We start from the raw sequence: 14,412 nt of genomic DNA on the forward strand, positions 1-14,412 counted from the left end.
AATTTCGAATTCGACTTTCGTATTGATTTCACAATATCGTGCAAAACATACTTTAATGCATGTATATGAAAATAAGAAAAACTTGAAGTTTCGCCTAAAAGTATGCATTTCACATTTATGTGGAATTGACGATGAAAGGGAATTCGAAACAGACCCGCATGAACAGAAATTGTGTGCTTGGCTAGTTTGCGGACAATAAAATGCTCGTACTGTATGATTATTGATCTATGGATTCCACGTGGAAGAAAGATCATCTAATAATTGAGTATATTCGCGAGTAAGATTAATTTCCATATGAATCTTGATATTCGATTTTCATTTTGTTTGTTTGTCTTTTTTTTAGTGATCTTCTCTATACGTATAAAGCTCTCTCTTTTTAATAAGTGTTTTGTGTTTTTTATTATATGTAAGTATTTAGGTTTTGCTCTCAATACTAAAGCAAAGCACACAATTTGCCATGCACCGGACATGTTTTGTGTTCAATATGATGTTCATTGTTATTGGTATATTTTTTTGTATATTTTTGGTATTTTGTGAGTATATTCATCCTTGGGATGTGTTGAATCATGTTGTATGCATTTTGGTGTTTGTATCAAGTTTCAGTATTCATTTTTGTTAAAGATAATCAAAAATTATTTATAGATAGTTGTTTAGTGAAATGAAAATTGAAATCAAATCTGAGAATTAAATCAAAAATAATGTGGAATACCGAAAGTTGTAAGTTACAGTTACAGATACATTTCGCTGTTCTCAATGCAATGAAGAAGCGAACTTTTGCTTAGATATCTGTTTGTTCGTATCTATGCAATGGATCGATCGATCATTGTTTGCATCACCAAAAAATCATGCAATTCATCAACACGCAGATATTATTGCTCGCAACCATTCAATTTTTCTCAATTTGTATTTTCGATTTCGGTTTCGATCATTCACAATCAGATGAAATTCAGTTATTTGCATTTCACTTGTTGTGCGCGCCTTGGGCTTGGTTTCTTTTACTATATCTGAGGTAAGACCTACAGATTTGAGTGATTTCATTTTACATTCTTTTTTTCCGATGTGATATACAGACAAGTTCTGAATGCCGATTCCAAATCAATTTTTAAGAATATTCCATACTTCTTAAAAGAAATATGCAAAGTCATTAAATCGATTTGAAAGTGCATTCTAGAACATTTCTGATTTCACTTAAGTTATTCATTTTTTTGTGATATTTTATTAATTTTGAAATTCCAATTGGATTTTGCATTTCAATTTGTTGGATGGGTTATTCTATTGGTTTTGTATATGCTTTAAGTTTTGGGGAAAGGTATTTGTTTACGGATTTGTTTAGAGTTGAACTAAAAATAAAAAGAGCGGATTCAAGGAATATTACGTACAATTCATTGGATATGTAGATCGTCAATATTGGTTCTGTTTAGAAATGCAGATGGAACTTGTATCTTATGTGTTTAGTCCAATTCCTTTCAAGACTGTTTTGGAAGCATTGGATTCGATGATCTTATGACAAAATCTGGAAAACTACACATACTAAGTGACTTGAATAATGATCGAGAAGAGTATCAGAGAATTCAGTAATTCTAATAATCCTGCAAGAGAGCCAGAATAAAAAAGGTTGGGTTTCGCCTAACACTTTGGATCCATTTAATTTCTACTATGTATTTCCCTTTATAAAGCTCAATATCAACCAAAACGAAATTGAGCGTATACAATGAAGTCTTCGAAATGTTTTTTTTTTTTTTTTTGCTTTTTTTTTTGGTTTTATATACGAGTTATACTGCAATTTCTTAAAAGTTTACTAAAAAATTGTTGGAAATTGTTGTCTATTTCGAGAAAAATTGCTCTTAAATTGTAAAATATACAAATCTATAAAGAAAATATACCCGTTTCATTCTTTGTTTTTTTTTTTTTTTTTAAATTTTGGAAGAAACTTAATTACTGACTTGGGAGTAACAGTTTGGAAAGTCGTAGGTATCTAGGGGTTTCAAAAGGATTAAGTTGATTTTTTTTAATAGTTTTAGAGTTTTTTTTTAATTAAAAAGGTGTAAACAACTTTATATTGTTTTTAAGTCTCTGTTTTTTTGTTTTAATTTTATATTAAAGACTTGTTTAAATGAATTTTCGTTTTATGTTTAAATTATTGTGTTTTATAGATTTTTTTTTGGGTTTTTCTTTTTGGTATTATTTAGTCAATGGTTTTTATTTAAGTGTTTTTCTCTTTTTTTGTTGATTTTTGTTGTTGAACGTTTTTAAACTTACTTAAAAAGTTTCGTTATTAATTTAATAATTAACAAATTGATTTTATAATAAAACCAATAACAATAACCACCTCGCCCATATGGCTACGAGACAATAATATGTGGTGCTGATAGTAGTACAGCTATTGTGGCTAATATTGTGAACATTGTGAATATGATAAGGCACAGTCTGTCAACGACCATAGCTGCAAATTTCCAATCATTGGCAATGTCATTGTCCTCGTCATCTTTACGTAGCTATATATTGTTGCAATTATATTATTTCATATTTGTATATTTATATAATTTATAGAGATATTGTTAAAGATTTGGAGAGAGAAAAGAAGCAAAAATAATTGGGGTATTGGTTTCAAGTGTCAACAAAACTTATCTAAATGCCATTAATTATTCTATGGTAACTATGAGTTTTAATCTAATTTCTGTCACAATAAAGTAATGTGCAAAAATTCATATGCATTAAATACTAGTATAAATAGATTCAGAGCGCTTACAAACTAGCATGCATTAAACTTTTTAAATGCATTTTTCATAAATTGAAAATGAATTAAATAATTGACTTGTACGCCAAAATCCCAAAGCTGAGAAAAAGGTTTAAATATTTTGCTATTTTGCCATATGCAGACAGATATGATAAATTGTATTGTGGAAAGTTTGTCAAATTCCAAGTTTTCGAATTTCCAATTAAAATGTTTTATGTGAAAGTCTTTAAATCTTGAATCTTTTTTATTAAGGCGCTATTCCCAGATGAACGGAATAAATTACCTGCGAATTTATACAAATTTTAGAGTGACCGTCTTTTTATTAACATTTTTGTGCCTAATTTGACACGAAAATGTAAAAAAAAAACAAACAAAATCATGGACACACCACTGAAACATTCGTATACTAAATAAATTAAATTATTGAACTGAATTTTTCCTATTTCTATGACGATAATATGCCAAGTAAATTTTATTGCAGCTTGGTTAAAATATTTTTTTTATTTTACATTTCATATGCAGTCCTGCGACTCCACAGTTTGAATAAATGATGCTTCACACGCTTATCATATTTTTCCATGTGATCGTTTTAACCGATATCAGTGCGAAAAAATATTCTGCCTATATTTTGAAGGGCGATTTTTATACGCAGTTGCGTTTTCGCTCATCTGGGAACAGCGCTTAAGACTAAGTATGAAAATCCAATCGAAATTTAATAATGTTCTTTCTTTATCTTGGTTAAAATAATGCTTATGAGAATATAATTTATTAAAGCAGTACAGATAGAGGAAGAAAACTAGTTGGCAGAATGACAACGGAAGCACTTACCTGATCAGTAATAAAGCGAATTTCCTTTAAGATTAAACCTAATTCATATTCTGTTGATGATTTGATGCACGTGTGATGTGTGACCGCATCGGGCATTCGAGTGCTGCCAATTGGCCCAATGCTGCCATCGTCGCCTTGCCTGAGTTCGGGATAGAAACAGAAAGAGAGAGAGAGGGGTGTGAGTGGCATAAGTTTATTGGGCATAGCACTAAAGCGAGATTAGCCTGTGCATTGTGTGTGGTTTGTTGTTGTTGTTATTGTTGTTGTTGTTACCCATAAACCGTGCGATAGAAAGCCGGATTGTGTGGCAGTGTTCCGCCGGGCGTCATGGGGCGACAATTGTGCCGAAAATCATCATCAATGTCGAGCACATTGGCCAGCAGCGACTTGGAGGACCTTCGATATTTCAGGCAGTTAAGGGGGAAAAGAGATAAAGGGTAATTTAGCATATGAACAGATCATTGAGTTGCTTTCAATATCATTGCATAATATACCGCTCTTTCAGCTCAACATCGGACAGTATCTGATGCTTGCGCTCGGAAGATGTATCCGAGCATGGCGTTGTCGGGAATTCCAATATCAGCGGTCGTCCCGGTCGACTCATGCGCAATATCCATGGTAGCCAGCATAAAAATACGATGCGAATCTAACGTGTGGCAAGTGGCAAGTGGCAAGTGGCGTGTGGCATGTGGCAGGTGGAAATTGAAACGTTTAGTAGACGGAACTGCAGGCTGACTCGACTCCAAATGCGTGTATTACGAGTATGTGTTTTGCATATGCGAATTTCACCGTCTTGCTGTCCGTCTGTCTGTCTGTCCATTTCGTGTATGCGTGTGTGTTTGTGTGTGTGGCATACTTACTGGGCTGCCAACGATTTATTGCTCTTTTGCATGAACAGTGAAGCATATACACACACACACACACAGACACAGACACATAGACACGCATGCCACAATTATGATTTATATTTGATTTTGATTACAACTATAGCAACAATAAGCCCCCATCGAGTGCTCTCGTTGGGGCACAAATTGTTGTAGTTGTCGTCGTTTAGTGGCTGTCTCTCTGTCCGTCTGTCTGTCTGTCCGATGTGTCGATTAGTGTTGGGAAGTGTCGCTTTGGTGCTGGCAGTTTTGCCTGCTTGGTATGATATTTGCTGGTGCGTTACTATTACACTTAGCTATAATAATATTTATGTGCGCCTTTCGGTGTTGATCTGCTTTGCGCCATGGCAGCGGGTTGCTGTTTATTTATAGCTATGAAGCATGCAAAATTTATGATTTACAACATAACACGACACAGCAACAACGACAACGACAACGACATAGACAACAATATATGTAGAAATACGAGAGCAACAATAAGAACACAGCACAACAATTTAGTATTATCGCTGAGAGATACAAATACACACACGTATGCAGATGTATGTTTCGTACTCATTCACACATTCTTAGAACGCCTTTCGATTGTGCTTTGGCCATAAATAATCCAAACACTCGCACATATTCACCTCTCTCAAACTCAAACTTATATTCATTCCTTTTCTCAAAGCCGTCGACGACTTTCTAATAACGCAACGCAACAAGTTTTGCATTAAAGCTATTTAATTTCGTATTTGCTATAGAATGGTAACAAAAACTTAATTGTCTTTTGGTATTTCTATTTCTATTAAGAGCTACAAATAAAAACTGCGCAAATTTGTTATAACTTAGTGAAAACCTTTTTAGTTTTAAAAGTTGTTATTATCCACACTATTTTTAGTTAATTTATTTTATGAATAATTTATACAAAAGTGGGCTTAGAAATAATTGACCTATGTTTTCTGTTTTTGAAATAAATTATAGTTTTTGTGAATACTGAAATTTATTTCTATAAACCTAATAAAGTTCGGTCACACCTTGTTTCTTTTGTTTTTAATTTTTTAGTTCATTAAGTTCTTCAAAACAGCATGTTTTAAAGTTCAACTAGTTATTAGTTATTAGATTTTATACCCGCTACCCATAGGGTGGAAGGGTATTATAACTTTGTGGGTCCAGCAAATGTATGTCACAGACATATATAGGCTACTCCGTCCCTTTAAAGTATATACATATATTCTTTTTCAGCGTCAATAGCCGAGGCGATATAGCCACGATCGTCGATATAAGTATTCTTTCGATTTAATAATTCGGTATTTTTAAAAAATAATACCACTATTGGTATATTGATGTATTTTTTCGGTAAATTGGTTTTATTCAAAACGGATAGCGGGTATACCACAGTCGAGCACACTCGACTGCAGCTTTCTGACTTCTTTTTATTAGCCTGCTCTCTTTCAATTTACGTATTAAATACATTCAGATTATTTTCAACTTTCAGTACTCTGCCTTATCACTACAAGAAAATTAAGTTGACATTTTGATATCTTTAAATTCTATTTGTTGAACTTTTACAAAAAACTCATTCAAGGTTTTTTTCTTACGACGGAAATCATTTTATGATGAATGAATCATTGATCAAAGTCTCGTAACTTATTTTCATATTAGATATCAAAACTCAGTTTGTTTTTGATGTAACTGCAAAAAGCAGCTAAGGAACAAGGGCAAAAAACAGGGAACTAAGAACCAAAGAGAGTTTGTCATGCTAAGCTGCATTTCATTCAGGACAGTTTTTTGTCCCACCTCTCAGCTCCTCCCCTCTGCAGTTGGTTAAAACTCAGGCCACGTTGACATCTGCTGCAATGACTCCAGCCGCTTCAATGCTCCCCTCTTCCCCCTCGAAGTCCACAGTGTGTTGGACTCCTTTGACGGTTGGCGGTTTTCGCTAACAAGCGATGGTAACATGGAAATGCGCTCGAGGACGTGGCATGCAAACCAAATGCAAAGTTTTGACTGCGATCGAATGGATGGAGCATGGAGCACGATGGAGCATGGAGCACTCTGGCATTGGCATACGAGTGGTATCCATATCGTCCCGTCTATGATATGCGACATGGCCACAGACCGCAGCTGTGCAAAAGGATACTCTTCTCCCTCCTCTTTCTCTCTCGCATTTGCTCTAGTGTTTTCTATTTTTTCTATCCATTTCGTCCGTTTCGCTTTGTGCAAATTTTGTGCAAATTGATTTGTTGTTATCACAGAAGAGGAGGAGCGCGCGCGCCAAACTGTTGTAGATGTTATGTGCCCTAAGCTGCCACATTTCTAATGCACCTGCCTGCGTTGCCAATTGGCTCAATTTTCATGCCCGTGTCACGACAACTTGCAACTGGGCCAACTGTCGCCTAGCTGCCACATTTTGAATGTGTATTTCTTTTTCTCTTCTATAGTATATTCACTGTGTGTATACTTGATTTGGGGGTTTTCCTTCAATTGCTCCAAATTCAATTGCATGTCGAGGCGGTACAAGTGCCTGTCCACATTTCTTTGGGGCGAAATGCATGCCAAGAACTTTTCATGTGACTGACTTCTTAAAAGCCAATCGACTTCCACTGAGCTGCATTCGGTTTAGCGTCCCTTTTTTGGAGCCAACTTGTGAGCCAAACTTCTTCTACAGTTCTTCGAACTTTCCATTATGCTCTTCATGCAATTGCAATAATGTGAATAAATTGCTTTCCACTTGGCATCTTGGCCATATTCAATTCACTTCAAAACTGATGTGTATGATACTATCATATTCTTTTTTGATTTTGATATTCCATTTTCGATATGGATACAAGTACTTTGTCAATAAATTGCTTTTCAGCTATTCGTATAAAATATGCATATCAAAAACTAAAACATTGTTCTTTGCTTTCGATTATAGCGTCCTCACTTTGTCCCTTAAATTCTAAGTTCAGCAGTCAAAGCATTCCATCAAAGTATCATACAAACCATTCACTTACTTTACATTTATTTGAATATTTAAATATATATACACACATTTATTTATTTACACATATTTAGAGTACAACATATCATTTGATAGAATGTTGAATATTAAATTAACTGGACTGCACATTTACGTTACGTCATAGAAAAACGAATAACTAATGGAAATTGTGCAACTGGTGACGATAACGGAAGCGTAAAGGGCTCCGAGTGATGGGTTGTTAGTAAGTTAGTAGTTAGATAGCAGGTTCTGTGGATAGGCATTTGCGGGGCAAGGGAGGAGGAGGAGATGGAGGCTGTGATGGAGAATTGTACAGAGTGACATAGCTTACATAAAGAAGAAAATTATGGGCCCAACATCAACATTACGATATTTTTCATTACATAAATTATTTTATAGTAGACACGTTCAGTACTCAGTCGTGGCAGACATGTTGGCTAGTTAATACACTTAGTTACAACATTCATTTCGAACTCTGTACATCCGTCCGTCACATTGGGTTTGGTATTTTGCAGTTTTCTACAATATTTGCGATGCTTTTCATTTTCTTTTGGGTCACACACACATTTGGGCTATAACTGACATTTCTTTTTTTTTTTTCTTCTTATTTTCTTTTTTTGGCTAAGTACACAGCTCTAAAACAAACGCAAAAAACAAGAAATAAACTTGCTTGCAAAAGCGCCTCTAAGTAGGCTTTAAATAAACACACAATAACATAACGAAAATTCTCGAATAGCAAATGATTTGGAAATGAAAATGTTTTTAATACGACAACACAACAACAACGACAACAAACTGGGTGGAATAGCAATAATAATTGCACAATCATAATAACAACAACAAACATATATTTGTGGTGCAGCAACTAGCAAAATTTGCATTTATTTTTTGATGATTTCACGGATTTCTTCGTTACAAAATAATAATTTATGGTAAATGCGAAAAGTGTTTTATACTGTATTTGAATATTTCAGAATATTCAATATTTCAATATTCAATAGAAAATTGTATCGTTTTCACTCATCCGGAAATACACCAAAAATGTAAGCTTATAGCAATATTTTTTTTTTTTTGTTGGGGCGGTAGCTACATTTAAAATTGTATTTGCTGATCAAGGTGTGGCATAATTTTGTACGAACACAAAACAAATATAGAGTACTTAATAAATGAGTAATACAACACAAGGGGTAACAGCGATAACTAAATAACGAGAATGTCAAGAAACAAGTAAACACAAAAACATTTCTCTAACTAAACACATAAATTATTTTGCGCATTTCTCAAAATTATATATATATAGAGTATATATAGAGTACGATATGCGATATGCGATATGCAGTTGTCTCGGTTTGTTAGTGGCTCTAGAGAGATAAATCATATGAAAATATGCTAATGCTATGCGAGACTGTGGACAGCGGAGCAGCAGGCGAGCAAGTCCTGCTCCAGGACGACGATTTGTGTCCAGGAATGGAGATTGCTCCCGTTGCTACTGCGACTGCTGGAGGCTATGATAAGTGATGGTCGCATTTTGCAGTTGTTTGTTGTTTTTTTTTTTGTTGTTAGTTGATTTGGATACGAGTTGTAAGTTGGTATTTGATTTTGTTGGTTGGTTGTATTTTTTATTTTTTTTTTTTTTTGGTAAATGACCCGTTTGAAACTTACCCATTCGGACATTTCGTGCGTATCAGCATTTCGATGATGATAATTTAATATTAAAATCGTTGACACAACGGATGAAGCTACCATAAACATTATGCAATTGAAATATGTACCTGTTGGTTGGTTGGGCGTGTTGTCAATATATAAAATAGTATTTTGGTTTTTGTATTTTTTTTTTTTTTTTTTTGCATCGTTTATCGATGGGTGTGTTTGAGTGAGTTTTGAGAGTGTAATTCGGAGTGGTTATTGTGGTTGTTGTAGTGCAAATGGTTATTTATTTGTTTTGTGGTTTCGTATCGATTGAATTGTTTATCATTGTTTTAGTTGAATTTTCGATTTGGTTAGTTTTTTTTGTTTTTTTGTCGAGCATAGTTCAGGGTAGCATATTTCGTTCAGAATTCATTCAGTGTTTTATATTTGTTGGTTGATTATTGATAGTAGTTTGGCAAAAGGTTTACAATTTTTTAGAAAGAAAGAAAAAAGGCAGAGATATATACAATATTTGAGTTAGTATTTATAGTAAAATGCAAATCTTCTATCTTAATTTTTTACTATCTGTTTTTTTTTACGTTTTACTCGTTTTAACTTTATTGTTCATAGCAAATATGTTTATTGAATCGAAAAGAAATCATTTTAAAAACACACACACACATGTAACTTGTAAACTGATTTAATTGGAATAGTATTTGTAGTGATTATATAATTATAGTAGAATTAGACACCCATAAAAAGTATGCCAGAAACTGAATTAGATATATTACGTTTATCAAATAGAGTTAAGTAAGTATTTGATTTTAAAGATATTTTTATGTATATAGAATTGGAATCGAAATAGTTAAATTTGGCCGAAAATTTAAATTTGAATTTAAAGAAATTTTGAAGCAATTTTAAAGCTCAATCAATTCAATTTGAATGTATTTTCCATAGGTTTTTTCTTCACCAATTAATGCAATTTTCTTCATTCGAATTCTTTAATTTTTACCTTTAATATATTTAAATTATCGCGGTTTTAAATGTGGAGTATTGTTTAAGATACAGTTTAATGTTTAAATATTTATTTGATTAGAAGAAACCTATAGATTAAATACAGTTCTATGAGTATATAAGAGAATACTTGATATTGATCTTAAGAGCCCAAAAGAAAAGATTATAGCGTGCAAGTAACTGGTTGTAAAATGTGTGTGCATTTATCAAACCAACTCGTGTGTTCAGTGTATCATATCTGGGATTATAAATATTATTCTTAGTATTGCATTGTTTTCTTTTTTTTTAATTTCTAAATATTATTGTTATTATTAACTGCATCATTCATATGCCCTTTTAAGTATTATTTATTTTTATATTTTTTTTTTCTTTCTCTACAGATTTTTAGACTATTATTTTTTTAGCATCAGCTGGCAGTTTCTTTAGTCGCTCTAAAGTCAAACCAAAGAGTCTGTCTTTAGAGCCAAAGAAACTGCTGTTGTATAATCAAAATGTTGCCGATGCATGTCCATTATGTTAAATGTGTGTCAAAGTTTTAATATTATAAAATCATCGGATTTTACTTGGAATTTATAAAATCATTTTTAGAAATGCATGAATATGAATATATATGAGTGGAACTGTAATTGCAACTTTAGATTTATGATGTTTGTAGTAAATTTTTTTGTTTTTCTTTTGAATATGGTTCTATAAACTGTGAACAGATAAACACACGAACTCAAAAGCAAAGTCGAACGAAGACACAGCGATTATACGAATATACGAATACGAGTACACAATAATAGGATAACGAGGATTACATATAATATAGTATAGTAGAGTAAACAATACCATCAGCAAATTTGGCAAACAAAATGATCTTACCTAGCAGAGGCACTGCATCTGATGTTGCCGGCATTGTCTCAGCGACCATATTGAGGAACACGGTCAGCGAGAGCAAGATCGTGACGCCTAAATATATACACAAAAAAGAAATATGTTGAGTAGAGATTACAAAAATATATGTTTAAAAAAGTGTACATTTATTTTCACACACAACAATAAGGATAATATTACGTGAAGATGCCTCGCATCAATAAGTGCTTACTGAACTGAAACTTATCTCATGACTTGTCTTTTTCCCACCCAGAAACGTCTATTATGTAGATGGGATATTTTGAACATAACTCAGATACTTTGTAGCAGCCATCGCAGCATTAAAAGTTCAATAGTTTGTTTACCAGCCAAGCAGCTCAGCTGTCTCGTGGCGTGGCGTCATCATCACCCTTCATCAACGGCCCGACAATAACGACTAATGTGCGACGTCAGCCAGGCTCAAGGCACGAGGCACAAGACTGGATGCTCGATGCTCGTCAGGCTGCTCTCCGAGCACTCATCAACGGCATTGGCAACGACATGCTGAGGAGGGATTTTTGCCCCGACAGCGCCAACTTATTTTAAATTCTTAGCGAGGGGCTGTCATTATTATAAAGAGTACTTGGCAAATACTTTTCGAAGCACATCTTGAGCTCCTTACACTATTTGTATTACGTACATGAGTGTAGATTCATATTGTAATTTATTGGAACTATTCAACACTCAGTTTTACTTTGCCATTTCAATAAATTTAGTCCTTGTTATAGAATTTTAGAATTTTTCACCATTTCATTTCTTAAGCGGCTGTGTGTAAGAGAGGGACGGCTAATGGAGCCGCATCATTGATAATGCGACAATAATTTTTAAAATGTGACCGTATTTCGGTTATCGAAAAAAGTGTGTTATCGATAGAAATCAGCTGATCATTCACACTTACACATATTGACACTTTAAAATTATTTCAAATTGCTTTGCAGTACTTAAAAAAAAAAAAACTCAAGACGAAAAAGTGAAAATGCTTAAAGATAATCGCTAAAACGAAAAATTTGACAATTTTTTATAGAAATATGATCGACGCGGAGCAAGTTGCCTCGCTTTGAGTGACGCATAATTTATTAATTTTATCAATTTCGATTGATTTGCTTCTATTTGCCTTTTATATCCTGTCTGAGTCTGTTTACTTTTTCATTCCCAAACAGTTGTTCGCGTGACGCAACTTTGGTGTAAACTTTTGCATCATAGATTCGCATCGTTAAAGCAGATGCACTTGGTCTAATACCCTATTAGCGTCAATTCCTTTCAACTTACCAAGCGATAGTTTTTCACCCGAATCCGGCGGCAGTGTGAAGCCGAGCAGAGCCATCGATGCAATCAGCACACAGGGTATGATCAGATTAAAAAAATAGTACAGAGTGCGTCGTCGTATGATAATGGCAAATGTGATGTCAATATACGGTTCCGGGCAGCAGTTGTAGTAAATCTCATTGCGTTTTCCGGGCACACCTGCGAGTTGTGGTTGTGTTTAAAGATCGTTGAGATTAGTAAAATGTATGAAATATTTCGTTTGCATTTCGGTTAACTTCTTCTTGTATCTGTGTCAGCGTTTACTTGGACCTTTTGTCTGAGCTTTATGTCTATAGTATGTATAGTATATTGAGTATATTGAGCATGGCATACAGGCAATTACGAGTAAGTAGAGTAGTAAGTAGAGAGTAGAATAGAATAGAGTAAGTTCGTAAGAGAGTAAAGCGAGAGTAAAATGAAGCGTTCGCTACAAGTAGTTTAGAAGAGTGTTTGCTCAAGATGGGTGGGTGTGTGTAGGGAATATATATATATATAGTAGATAGAATATGTATTTATAGAGTTGATAGAGCTTATAAGTAAGTGAAGTAGACACGAGTATAATATACTTGTACTTGAGTATGAAAACCTTTTCTGTGCATGCTGTGGTTTTGTCTAAGTGTAGTCAAAAAGTTGAGCGTGTTTTTTGGGTGGGTGTAGTGTATGGGGTTAGAGGGGGGCTGCAAGGGGATTGCAAGGGTAGCTACGACTATGCGTAACGGTATGTAGTTACAGTAAAAGTTTTATTTGCATACGAGCAACTAATTTGAAGTAAGCGCCGACTGAGTTTGCTCTAGACAAACATGTTTTCAAAACTTTCAGCACTTTACTCAAGTTGTGAAATACTAGCAAGTTAGTTAAAGTAATACAAATAGTTAAATGCAAGAGCAGAATTTTGATTTCAAAAGCGGGCGGTTACTTAACACTGAATCTTGCGGAATGCGGAAAGCGGAATGCGAACAAGTTAAGCTAACAATTCACTTCGACTGGGCAACCAAAGTGCCCAATTTCATTTGCTTTCTATTCTAATCGCAATAATCTCACTGCTAAATAATTTCCCTAAATTATTCCCAGATTACTTAAGGGCTTATTCTGGTAGTTGGTAAGCATTTAAATACAATAAAAAAAATGGCGGCTAACATTTTCGCTCGTTGGACTCTGAATGAAAACTAGTGAAACTCCAAATTATTTGCATAAACTAACCGCTAAAGGCAAATGCTGCAAATGCGCCCAGAGAAGCAAAAACATTAAGCAAGCCAACAAACTTAACAAAACTTCTAAAAAAATGACGCAGCGAATAAAACAAAAGCCAAATGAAATCAAAAAAAAAAGAAAATAAAAATAAAATGCTGCAGAGGAATGCATGAAAGAAGAAAAAAGAGAAAATAAAGAAAAAAGGAGTAAAAATAAAATTTGTTGCACAAACTTTCTCAGCACTTTTGTATGTTGTGAACTTTTGTGGCCAGTGTTGAACAAAGAACATTTTTGCTGCTTTTTCTCAACTCTTTCTGTATGTGTGTGTGTGTGTGTTAGTGTTTGACTGTATGCATCTGCTAATTTATAGTGCTGCTTAAATGTGTGTATGTATTTGGTGGGAATGTATTTGTATTTGTCTTTTAATTTCTTAATTGGTTTGGTGCGTGGTTGTAGCCAACTAAAGACCAAATCTCTTCTTTCAATGGTTAAGTGAATGCTGGACAAAAGTTTTGTTCTGTGTCTTTGTCTGTATCTGTAAATGTATCTGCATCTGTATCTGTGTGTGGTTGAGGGACTGCGCAGTTAGCTGCTTTGGCATTTTATGCGGAAAAGTGCAATTTACAACTTTCTGCTTTCCCTTAGTTCTAATTTCACTTTGCTTCTCCTTTTTTTTGTAGAGTTCGACAACATTTCCTAAATTTTTCGTAAATCGCATGACCTTAGGAAGTAATCAAAAGTTACTAAAAACCATTTGAGGACTGAAAAAGTGATGCAACTGAAAATGAAAAGCAATCAAAATGGTCTGCAGTTCTAGCTAAATTTCTTTTACAGTATTTGCGCTAGTGTAATTAAAGTGAAAAATGAATAGTAGCTTCACAGTCTCATTCAAGAAGCTTGATAGTCTCATTCATCCTTTGATTATCCTTCTTAGCTTACTTAACGCTACACAAAATGCAATAGTT

General features: G+C 34.0%; 1 protein-coding gene across 1 annotated transcript in view; it reads right to left on the bottom strand.

The window, feature by feature from the left end:
* Positions 1 to 318: 318 nt before the first annotated feature.
* Positions 319 to 14,412, bottom strand: part of LOC117578387 (neuronal acetylcholine receptor subunit alpha-7) — a 69,869-nt gene continuing 55,775 nt past the window's right edge. Inside the window, exons 7-13 of the mRNA XM_034263823.2 lie at positions 12,221 to 12,415; positions 10,922 to 11,008; positions 9,077 to 9,186; positions 4,060 to 4,211; positions 3,839 to 3,961; positions 3,566 to 3,704; positions 319 to 2,495 (exon numbers count right to left, since the gene is read on the bottom strand). Of these exons, the coding sequence (XP_034119714.1) occupies positions 2,343 to 2,495; positions 3,566 to 3,704; positions 3,839 to 3,961; positions 4,060 to 4,211; positions 9,077 to 9,186; positions 10,922 to 11,008; positions 12,221 to 12,415 (959 nt within the window). The 3' untranslated portion in view covers positions 319 to 2,342. The remainder of the gene's footprint in view (positions 2,496 to 3,565; positions 3,705 to 3,838; positions 3,962 to 4,059; positions 4,212 to 9,076; positions 9,187 to 10,921; positions 11,009 to 12,220; positions 12,416 to 14,412) is intronic.

This window comes from Drosophila albomicans, chromosome 2L (assembly GCF_009650485.2).
Source record: "Drosophila albomicans strain 15112-1751.03 chromosome 2L, ASM965048v2, whole genome shotgun sequence".
NCBI lineage: Eukaryota > Metazoa > Arthropoda > Insecta > Diptera > Drosophilidae > Drosophila > Drosophila albomicans.